General features: G+C 43.1%; 1 protein-coding gene across 3 annotated transcripts in view; it reads left to right on the top strand.

Annotated features, from left to right (window-relative positions):
* The window catches only part of LOC119656004 (protein CBFA2T2), a 112,254-nt gene that overhangs the window by 82,267 nt on the left and 17,853 nt on the right, over positions 1-12,134 (top strand). For all 3 annotated transcript variants that reach the window (XM_038062246.1, XM_038062245.1, XM_038062244.1), the window contains 2 exons: positions 5,273-5,617; positions 5,865-6,140. In XM_038062246.1, coding sequence (XP_037918174.1) covers positions 5,273-5,617; positions 5,865-6,140 — 621 coding nt within the window. The remainder of the gene's footprint in view (positions 1-5,272; positions 5,618-5,864; positions 6,141-12,134) is intronic.

Raw genomic sequence — 12,134 nt, 5'->3', positions numbered from 1 at the left:
GTATTCACCATGGATGAGCCGATAGAAGTTTCCAGTAGCATGGTCACCTGAATATAACAACTTCTTCACCGACTTGTAAGGGGAAACTATGCTGCATCAGAATGATATGCAAATGCACCTGCTTACCAAGCACTGGAAAGTACAATTGGCCTTCTCCAACATTATCGTAGTTTGGGTGGGGGTGATAGTAGTAGCCATATAAACAATCTAATTGGTCCTCCACTCCAACTTTCTCACCACTTAAACTTAAACACTTTGGTGCTCAGAGGTGGCGGCGAGGAAGATGGGGTGGCAACCCTATCGGCCAAACCAAAACCAAGGGGCCGAGGAGAACCTCCATAGTGGTGGCACCGGGAGACGCTGTAATCACTTTGGTTTGCCGGCCGTGATTCAGTAGGCGAATGCTTCAAAGGCCTAATTAGGGCGATCAGACCCGAGTCTGCACGGGGCCTCATCTGAAGTGGCAAATTGGTCACGAAACCTTACCAGGGGTATACTGGTACCATGGGAACGGGGAAAGCCCCTCGACTCACATACTTCGGGTGAACTCCTGTTGTATGTGAGGACAGCTCGGTTATTTGCGGTTGGCCCCCCTAGTGAGAGTTTCATGGTGGTTGTGGTTGTGCTCAAGGGAGAAGAGACCTTCGGGCCTCGACGTGGTGTTGCGTATCAACACGCGTGCCGTACTCCATAGTTCGGTAGAGATTTAGGTAATTCTTGCATCCACCAGTATGAATGCTAAGCCATGCACTTGGTATAGACTGGTACCGTTGTTGCTTGTCTCAGCGGGGCTCTGATTGTGGTCACAAAATCAATCCGTGTTTTAAAGAGGACCGTAGGATTAAGTCTCACGACAGGTGCCTACGTAAAACACTATGGGCTTCACCACTTAAACCAACTTTTTATCCAATGCTATTTGTAGAAAATTACAAAGTCCTACTTCATCTATCGAAAGGTAATAGGCCTTATTACTTACGTGACACTCCGACGAATAAGGTAATCAATAAAGATCAACCCTAATGGAGGGGATATAAAGACAGTTCTCACATGACAGTATTGCCTTGACATTCAGTCTTCTCCCATGGCTGAAAGAGCAAATATAAACAGACTTACTACTCCAGTGTCCAGAAGGCTGGTCGGAATGCTAGGGTGTCGTGATAGAAGGTCGCCGTTCAAATTTCACTAGTGGCACAAGGACTTGTATCGTGACTAGATGTCGGACATCAGTTGACTGAGTGCCTGAGTCAAATCACACTAACAATCACAGGCAAGCACAATATTGACAACATTGCCTCCTACTGTGTACTGCCGTCCTGTAGTGTACTGTTACGGTTTTCAATGAAGTGCTGTAATACACTTCAAGGTCCTGGTCCAATTGGATTGTCACACCAACGGTTATCATTAGTACCACTTCAAGGACCAACTATAAAAGGACATCGAAGGGTAATCGGAGAATCAGATGTATGGTAGTGTGACTTCATCCATCGCAAATTCCAGAGCCGTCGTCACGAGTTTGACGCTATTCCTCTGCACAATTTGATAGGTCCTTATCAGGGTCGTACTCCGAGTGCTCGTACTCGGAGTACAAGGCTGTAGCCAAAGACGGGGGAATATCCTCTGTCTGTTTGAAAAAGGAAGATGGGACATTTACCGAAAATGAGGAAGACAGGGTACACCTGCTCCTCAGAACAGGCGACAACATTCTGCCTGACACCCCAACAACGAATAAAAGGGGAAGGAAGGAGAACTGGAAACTAGCAAAAGAGGTATGCTCGGAAACTAGGCTAAGATTGGCAGTGGGAACTTTTAAACCACTGAAATCTCCTGGAGTAGATGGCATTTTCCCAACACTTATCCAGAGAGGCCTAGGAATTATCTTAGAGTCTCTTCTGAGAGTGGCAAGGGGAGCATAGCACTGGGATACATACAAAGGACATGGAGACGGGTAAAAGTGGTCTTTATTCCGAAAGCGGGTAAAAAGGATCCTTTTCACCCTAAATCTTTCAGACCAATTTGCCTAACATCGTTTGTACTCAAAACGGTGGAGAAGGTCATAGACAACTATATTAGAACTAACGTTCTAAAGAGTACTCCCCTACATCACTGTCAATACGCTTACCGGACACGACGGTCAACTGAAACTGCTCTGTATCAGCTGACAGAGGTACTACGGGATGCCATAGAAACAAAAGAAATTACACTGTGCGCGTTTTTGGATATCGAAGGAGCATTCGACAACAGAGATACAAGATGCCCTGAACCGCAAAGGAGTGGGAAACACCCTGGCATTCTAGATGGACAAAATGCTAGAAAGCAGGCAAATAGAAGTACCGGCAGGTACAAATTCTATTATCATGAATACCACGCAAGGCTGTCCGCAGGGTGGGGTACTTTCGCCACTGATGTGGAGTATGGTAGTTGATGAACTCCTGGACGTGTTAACAATACTGGAATACAAGTCGAGGGTTACGCGGACGACATTGTTTTAATCTGTAGGGGCAAATATGAAGATACCCTATGTGATAGAATCCAAACTGGACTAAGGGTTACTAGTGCTTGGGGCACGAAGGTGGGACTGCGGATCAACACAGCCAAAACCACCATAGTACCATTCACTACGAGGGGTAAGCTTGATCACCGGAGAGCCATAAGATTACATGATATGGACGTGAAACGAGAAACAGAGGTCAAATATTTGGGAATTACGCTAGATCAAAAATTATTTTGGAAGACAAATGTCGGAAACACTTGTCGGAAAGCCACGAGAACTCTGATGACTTGCAGATCCATAGCAGGAAAAAAATGGGTATGCAGCCCGAAGATCCTACTTTGGATATATACTGGAATAGTAAGGCCAATGATCACCTATGGAGCGGTAATCTGGGCAGAAACAACCCAACTCAGCACACAAGCCAGGGAATTACATAAGCTCCAAACGCTGGCTTGCGTGTATATCAGTGGGGCAATGAGGGCAATGCCTAACGGCATCCCTGAAGGTCCTTCTGGGATTAACCCCTCTTCATCTGCACATACAGATGCAAGCAAGGAGGGCAATATTCAGGTGAGGAGCTGCCTAAATCGAAGGAAGACTGATATTCTTTCTAGCCGGTAGCCCGAATTACTGACACCAAGGGAAAACATGACAACGAGCTGTCACTTCGATAAGAAGTTTGAAACATATTGGAGCAACAAGGCAAACTTGGAGAGCGCCCTGGGACATACGGCTTAAACCAGCAACTGATTACTTAGTACACTGACGGATCCCTCACAGCATAGGGAGCGGGTGCCGGTGTCATTGGTCCAAGGAAAATGTACTTTGAGCCAATGGGCAGGTACACTAGCATATTCCAGGCGGAAATATACGCCATAGACAAATGCGCCTCCTTTAATCTCCAAAGGAACTACAGGGGGCAGAAGATAGCTATTCTCACCGATAGCTACGCACCGATCAAGGCACTTAGGTCCAACCAGGTGAACTCTAAACTGGTATGGGAATGCCTTGAGAGACTGAATACACTCGGCTCGTCCAACAAGGTCTGGATACTTTGGGCTTCAGGCCATGCTGGGTTGGAAGGCAACGAGGAAGCGAACGAACTAACCAAGAAGGGAGCAGGGACGCCTTTACACGGGCCAGAACCCTTCTGTGGAATCGGAAACGGTTTCATGGCTATGAATCTAAGAAATGAAGAGGAACGGTTGAAGGAACTATACTGAGCCGGCCTACCAGGGATGGAGCAGTCCAGGGTGCTTATTGGGGGATACGAACCCATACGCATAAAGGATTGCTTAAACCTCACCAAAAGCAACCTCCGAATCATAGTGGGAATTCTACTGGTCATTGTCGGCTGAACCTTGGGAAGCTAGGGATATCTACGGACACTGCCTGCAGGTTTTGTGCGGAGGATGACGAAACCTCTATACACGTCCTGGGACAGTGTCCGGCACTTGTGCAAAGTAGGTCGAGTCATCTGGGAGAACACTTAATACCAGATGCAGAGCTGAAAGATCTGGAAGTAGGGAACATACTAAAGTTCCTAACGGTTGTAGGCCTGCTTGAGATACTATGATCAATAGGTACACTATAACCAGTAAAAGGGGCACAATAGTTGTTCAAGGAGGCGGTGCGACTTTCCCATAACAGAATAATAATAATTTCCCCTTTATTCCACAACGAGGCTTGAAGCGAACTAAGGAAGAATTATTTCGCTATACCGATTTGAAGTTGCCTTATTGACATATTTTTTCGGAAATGCAAAACAACGTAAACAAGTAACAGACTCTTTCCTTCGATCAAGCCTGCTGCATATGAAGAAACGCTTCCTTGAATTATTTTGGTTACTAGAATGTTCTCTCATTATTACAAAATGGTAAGAGGCTCTAGAAATGTAGCCATTCAGAAGACACTCTCCCTTCATTCTAAAGGACACTTATCCGAAATTAATTATGCCGAAAGCACCTGCTCAGATTTCCATAGTTACCCTTTGAAATATCAATGTGAACATTTACATCTGCTCCTCATTCCACCGCTCGTATATCAAAGAATTTCGCAACCAAATTCCACCCTCATGATGCGGAAACCCACTCGGCTCCAGTACGTTGGACTCCAAGCATTACACTGTACAGTGGAAAGGGAGTCGCATATCTTCTATTCATGATGATAATTAAGTAGATACGACAAGCTTACTTTCCCACAGTACCTACTTGGGCAGAATGGAATAGGATTCAGTCAGAGACAGGACATTGAAGCTACACGGGATATGAATGGAATTGTGTAAGTACAGAGTGAAATGTACAATTTCAAGCTGAAGGTGATTGAAAGCACCTGCAGGCAAGTAAGAATGAAAAGCCCACATAGATGGATTATCATTCGTTCGATGCGCTCATAGCTGTGTGCTGGAACGCAGGCAATTTTCATGGTAATCAAAGCCCAAAGTGGCACTGGATCTAAAAGTTCGGTACAGAAAGAAGATGGTATGGTACTTTCTAACTACGTCCTAGCGCAGTCCTAGTTTCGTACCTATTGGTAGCTTTCGAGTACTGATTATTATCCTTTTGAAGTTAATGCCTAGCCAGCCTGTGTCATATCAGTTCAGCGTGCCAGATTCAACTAACCCCTTCTCTAAAACAATTGCGGCTTCTATTTCCCTAGAATACAAAACATTCGTCCCCACATTTAATATATGGTATATCACAAAATTGAATGCCTATAACGCTCTCTCAATTATTTAACACTTTATCAATTATTCAAGAAATTGTGTTGTTTTCGATGCAGACCCCACTCCAATATGTAACGAGTAATGAAAGCAGTGCCATCGAATTTTCCCACGGCTCATCGGATCACGCAGAAATTTTCCTTCCGGTTGAGGGTGCCACAGTGAATAGCAGCGTGAATGGTAACGGATTAGTTTTCAAAAGGAGGCCGTCAGATACTCTAGGGGATCAGCATAATGTTGTGACTGACTGGAACGATTACATCTACCCGCCAGCGAAAAGATTGCACAGCCACACGGCCCTCATGAATTCTAGTCATTTATTCAGTAGTCAACCATCGCTATTCGAGTACCAAGGGAGTGCAGGAAATCAGAGTGAAGCAGGATTTGGTGTGCTCTTAGATAAGGTAATTTCCTTCAAGGTTTTGGATAATGTTTGAAATAACCACAGATACGCGCTCCATCTTATTATTACTACACAAAACATACTTTCGATTTCATGTGGTTAATAGCTAGTCAGTTTGAGTTTCAATTTCCGCCACGGGCTGATATAAAAAGCCTCGTCCTTTGACAGTATTTATTATTTTATTATTATCCCTTCACCCGTAAACATCATGGAAACACGAATTTCAGCTTTAATTTCTGTTTTCATAGTCAAATCATCGTGATGACCGTGATCCTGGAAGCAGATGTTCGGATTCTCAAAGAAGCAATCGAATGAGCGGCGAAGAAGAATGGAAGAATATTCATACAATGCTCAATTGTATATCGGCAATGGTTGATAAGACGAAACGTGCCATTACGATATTACAGCAAAGAGGGGTTGACCCCCAACCGAATTACTCCGATACCGCGGTCATTGAAATTCGAAGGCAAACGGAAGAAAAAGTAGCAGAACTGAAAAGGAATGCTGAAGATGCTGTGAACCAGGTGAGGGAAAATTGCAAATTTTTCGTAGTTCTTTAATCTGTTCCGGTACTACATATTAGGAAGTTCAAAGATGTTCATAAACTTACTATTGATATCTCTTGGCAATAATTACAGGCACACCTCCTTGTATGTCGCGCTTACAGCTAAGAATCAAATAAACAAAACTTAAAACAATTATAGAGACTGATTGAGCTTAATTAATATCATCGCAAATAGCTTCACACCCCGGCACTTTTCTCGGAGTGCTGGTTATTATTAGACTCGCGTGAAGCTATTGAAGATGAAAATCTAAATAGGTCTTTTATGGTAACATTGATGGGGGATGCTTCTCAGTCTACGTCTGGTGATTGGACGAATTTGTTACGATATAAAAGTCCTGCATTCACTTTTCGATCTAGCGTAGAAGTTGAACATCTACTCCATGGTGACATTGAAAATCGAGGGCCTCACCCCTCCTATTGCGCTGTTTTTGATGCGTGCTTCAGAGGACAACTATGGAATCGGCTACATGTTCAGCATGTGTGGTATCGTACCCTATTGCGAAAAATTAGGGCAAGCGTGGAAGTTCTCGTTAGCACAAATTTGACGAGGTAGTCTTAATATTAATATATCATACTGTCCGGCTGGAGAGACTGATTAGATCAAATTAACTGGTACCAAGGGAACCGGGATGGCCTTCTCGGAGTATATGGTCTCGGAGAATTCCTGGGGGATATGATCTCAGCCTGGCTATTTGAGGTTGGTCCTCTTGTGAGAGTCGCATGGTGGTTATTGTTGCACCCATATCGCGGGCAGAGCTTCTGGTGGGCTGAAGCGTGGAATTGCGCTGTACATATTGTGCACTGTACTTTTTAGTTGCCGCAGAGAAGTTAGATAGGCCTCGCATTTACTATAAACCAATGCCGCCGTGCCAGTTGCGTTGGGGCTCTGAATGTGGCCTCCAAATCAATCCGTGCCCAAAAAGAACTGTGGGATTATGCCTACATGGCAGGCATTCACATTAAAACCCAAAGACCTTCTACTATATTACGTGTGCAGAAGATGTTTATCATCAGAATGAAACCGACGCCATTTGGTCAAGGGAATATCGATTAGATCCAAAAAGAATCTCGGTTTTGGTCGGAAAAATAAGCCACAAACAGGAGTCACAGTGAACTTCGCCAAGACATTACTCATAAAATAGGCTAAGGTCATTTACGAACCACAACGAATGATTAGATTTAAATCACTGAATTGGGCCTAATGAGAAGAGAAAGACCTGGTAGAAGAGCGAAGGGGTGTCCTCGGGCTCAGGATCGGGAAACAAGGACCACGTGATTCATTGGATTCTGATAAAATTGGTCCTATTATATTCCCTACTCAGCGCAGCACAACAGGACCATAGTTGAGGATTGGAAGAATGATAGCTATATATACTCCATAGAACCATTTTTGGACCTAGCCTTCGTATTTGCACAAAAGACTTTTTGCAAACATAGAAAACTACGCCGGCTTTCTTAACTAGCGATTCTATGTCCTAGCCGCCAATTTACCTTCGCATTAAAATGAAAGCTTTCCTGGGAAGATATTTTCCATTTTATTGGCCAAAAGTATCTAATCTATACAAATACGTATTTGGAGGACCAACTGAGAAGCCCGTTTTCTACTTACCAGCAGACAAAGGAAACGTAGTGGTCATCATGGACAAGGAAGCATACAACAACCAAGTACGTAAAAATTTAAAAGAAAGTAACTTTCACGTCATACGGAAAAACCCTCTGCCAGAGTGAAAAAGGCCCCGGCTGAATGCAAACACATTTTTAAGAAAGCAGCCGAATTGAGATTGCTTAACCCATCTCTGCCCAAAATCAAATGTCCCCCAAAATACGGAAAGAAGGCAACGAGGTCAGAGAGATAATAGCAGCAACGAGTTCACCGACGAAAAATATTGCGAAGTGGCTCTTAGAAGAAGTCAAAAGATTAGGCCTAAAAATAGGAAAACGAGCAGTGGGAAACGGGCGAGAACTCATTGCCAGACTCAACGAGCCCGGGGGGATACAAAGCGATGAAATGCTAATATCCTTCGGCGTAAAAGCGCTGTTTCCAAGCGTATCGATGAAGGAAGCCCTACACTTGTTCAAGGAATGGATCACGACACACGAAAACTCATCCAAATGAAGGAAGTAGGCTACACTGTATAAGAAACTGGCCTTCACGTGCATGAATGAATCCTATTTCACATAAATTTTATAAAGCAACCTCTGGGGCAGCAATGAGCAAACCCCTGTCACAGCTGCTATGCGAGGTATTCATGGAGAACCTGGAGAATGAAGCTGGGACATTCCCGAGGTTCTGGATCAGATCCGTGGGTGATGTATTAGCAATTATCAAAAGGGAAGAAGCAAGAAGGAAGGAACAATTCTCGAGAAACTCAATCCGGAACATCGAGTTTACCATGGAGATCGAAAAGGAATGGGAGATACGGTTCCTAGACTCAAAAATAATCCGGGAAAGAGTGGATTTTGAGTAAGACGTCTACAGGAAACCGACCCAGATACAACGAACCATCACTTATACTTTAAACCGTGATTTCCACGATAAATTGGCGGCATATAACTTTATGATTCAAAGAACACCGCTCAACGAGGAAAGGAAGAAACAAAAACAGATACAAACAGATTCAACAGGAACGTCATCGAAAATCGGATCAAAACGAAACTACGCCATGTCTTAAGACAGCAACTTTCAAAACTCTTCCAGGAGGTGAACACCGAACGGAAGCAATGGATAACAAAAGGCGGCTTCAGAAGATTGCCTTTCCTCGGTATGACAAAAGCGCAGCTGTAGCAACGCTTCAACAGCGCAGATCAGTCGTAAACCAAGCATACCAAAGAAACATACTAGTCCTCTACTGTAATTGATTATTGTCATCAGACAGTCAAATCACTGAAACTTAAGGGGAGATAAATACCTAGAAGCCTGAAAGAAAGGCAATTTTTGTGAATTTTTTTAAGAAAAACATTTGAAATTTCGGGTTGGGGTTTTAATTATTTATAAGTATATACATACATACATACATACAATATGTTAATTCTTTTTTTTATCCAAAAATATCAAAAAGGGCCAAAGACATTATATAATTCTTGGAGCGTCGTAAAAAAAGCTGTGGACACAACACCCACTAGCGTCTCTTCAAAAATCATCCGAAAAAGAAAACTACAAATATTATTAAATTAGATACTATAATCCGAGTACGTTGCCAATCCTATGACAAGCACTAGATAGTGGTGTATGTAATAACCATGAAAAACCTCAACACAAAAGGTCCATTGGTTTTCGAGAAATTTTGGATACCCATTAGAGAAACGTGGTTTTGAGAAAGACGCGTTTCAAAATTAGGGAGTGAATAAAGCCGTCATGTAACACGTTCCATCTTCTCTGCTGGAATTGATTTATTTATCGAAATATTGCAATACCTTTCCACTTTCACCAGAAATTCAGGAGACCCCAAACTTCAAGAAAATGCAAACAAAATTTCGACCATCTAGGTGTGTACCTCCCCGTAAGCCAAGACCCAAGTTTGTAAGACGTTTCCACAAAGCATAAAGTTTCTAGCCCTGCCCTGATCAATAGTTCTTTGATTGTAAAATATATTGTACTGATTACCCTAGAATCATTTTATTGCTATACATTTTCCAACCAAGGGCTTCTATAGTGAGGCAATATCGATCTCTTCTTCTCTGAGGAAAACTAGCAAAGTAGCCAAGGCACACTTCGAATGGTGCAGATTTATTTGCGCTGCAGCATTGCCTATTTTTATGGTGGTCGACACCCCACTGGAACACCAATCTGCATCTCCTCCAAAATTTCTTTAGCAGCGTGAATAGAACCCGGGTCGTCGCCTTTTTTCATAAAAAAACAGTTCCTCTTTTCCAGTTCGCTCTCGATTACTAAAGAAGAACAGACTATTCTCTCGTATTTCTTACTGGCTTACGATATATGAGTCGGGAATATCCCACCAAGTACCACATCTTGTACGATAGTTTGTCACTAATCAAATTACCTTACCTGAAACCTTTCATACCTTACTCTTTTTGTTAACTCACCAATCTTCTCCTGGGATCGGTTACGTTTAGCGTTAATTGGTTGCGTCTTTTCTTTACTTTCCGTTTATTTTCACTGACAATCGCTGGCTAGCCTCGTACCAAAAGTGAAGGAGATGCTTGGGGTATTCGGAGTCCACATATTCGTCTTGGTCACATAGCAATTCTATTAGTAATCCTGGCTTGAAGATCTTTTTATAACTCTAACAGAAGTGTCACTTCCACGTGCCCTTAAAATATGATCAGCCACCAAATAGACCTCTATCAGGCCAAATACATATATTCTGAGCTTGCCAGAAGACAGTTTCCGGCGTCCATCATGGAGAAGTAATGTGAGAATTTATTTACTAATGCATCCTTAACGTAAAGGATAGTCGACTGAGCCGCCCAGAAGAGAGACTTCCATAAAAGAAGGGAATAATGGTTCATATGCTCTTTAGCGCGAGTTCTGATTTCCAAAATATTTTCATCGTATTCCCCGATTCCCCTTCAAGCTATCCTTGCTACAGATGCCATACAAATCGATGCTTTAGCATAATATATTGGGTTGGGGAAAAATAAATGTCGTATTTGTGATCGAAATTTGACGCTTTATTTAACATACTTAGAATTATGCGATTTTAGTCAAATATGCGCCATTTTGTTCGCAAACTTGTTGCCAATTAGAAGGCAGCTTCATTATCCCCCCTTATAGAACCCCCTCCTTATTTGCAAAAAACTCAGACAGCCAGTTTTCGCAATCCTCTTTTGAGGCCAACTAAGTAGCACCAAGAGCGTTTTACATGGACCGGACGAGATGGTAATCACTTGTTGTCAGGTCCGGACTATACGGTGGGTGCGATAGGACATCCCATCCGAGCTCCCGAAGCTTCTGGCGGGTCATCAAAGATATGTGAGGCCGAGCGTTGACCTGGTGGAACCCAACACCATTCCTATTGACCAATTCTGGCCGCTTCTTTTCAATCGCCTGCTTCAAACGGTCGAGTTGCTCACAGTAGAGGACCAAATTGAGGGTCTGGCCATAGTTGAGCAGCTCATAGTGGCTGATTCCCTTCAAATCCCACCAAACACACAGCAAAACCTTCCTAGCCGTCAATCCGGGCTTGGCGATGATTTGGGTCGACTCGCCGCGTTGATTCGGTCCAAGAGATTTTTTGCGTCAACTCGTGTGGCACCCAAACATCCAGCTTTTTTTGGAATCCAACCTTCTGCAAATAGTTCCAAACGGTTTTATGGTCTATACCCAGCTTCTGGCCAATCGAGCGAATGCTCACATGCCGCTCTACTTGGATGATTTCGACGATTTTATCGGTTTCTACGACGATTGGCCTACCAGTACGGGGTGTATCTTCGACATCCACTACACCAGAACGAAATCAATCAAACCAACGCTATGCTTCCCAAATTTTTTCGGCCGCCTTCGTTGCATTTTTACCTCTCAGGTAGTAAAAAAGTAAAATATGACGAATTTCTTGCTTGGTGGACTCCATTTTTGACGCGCTAGAACTTGAGACTGAAACGTACGATCACAACACTGTCAAAGAGATACTTGAAGCACAGATCGTCGTCTTCAAATCGCCGTATAGTATGACCCGATGTGATAAGTACAACACAAGACATGTTTAAGTGTCGCCATCTATTGACAAAATACGACATTTCTATTTCCCCAACCCAATATCTTCGCCTCAGACTATACGGAGAAGTCATCGTAGACTTTAGTTGATATAAAAGTTTTCATGTATCAGCGACCATAATCTGTTCCCTGTAAAATGCCTTTTCTTTTGGGCTTTTTGTCGAGAATATCTGTAACTTTATCGCACAACATACAAGATTGGACAGAAAAACTAAATGTCCAGAATATAAGCTCCATTTATCTTGGGAAATACACCCAAAGGCAACTAAAACCAGGAGA

This window comes from Hermetia illucens, chromosome 4 (genome assembly GCF_905115235.1).
Source record: "Hermetia illucens chromosome 4, iHerIll2.2.curated.20191125, whole genome shotgun sequence".
Classification (NCBI taxonomy): Eukaryota; Metazoa; Arthropoda; class Insecta; order Diptera; family Stratiomyidae; genus Hermetia; species Hermetia illucens.
Note: the sequence above shows the minus strand (reverse complement) of the source record. Positions and strands in the feature narration are given on the sequence as shown.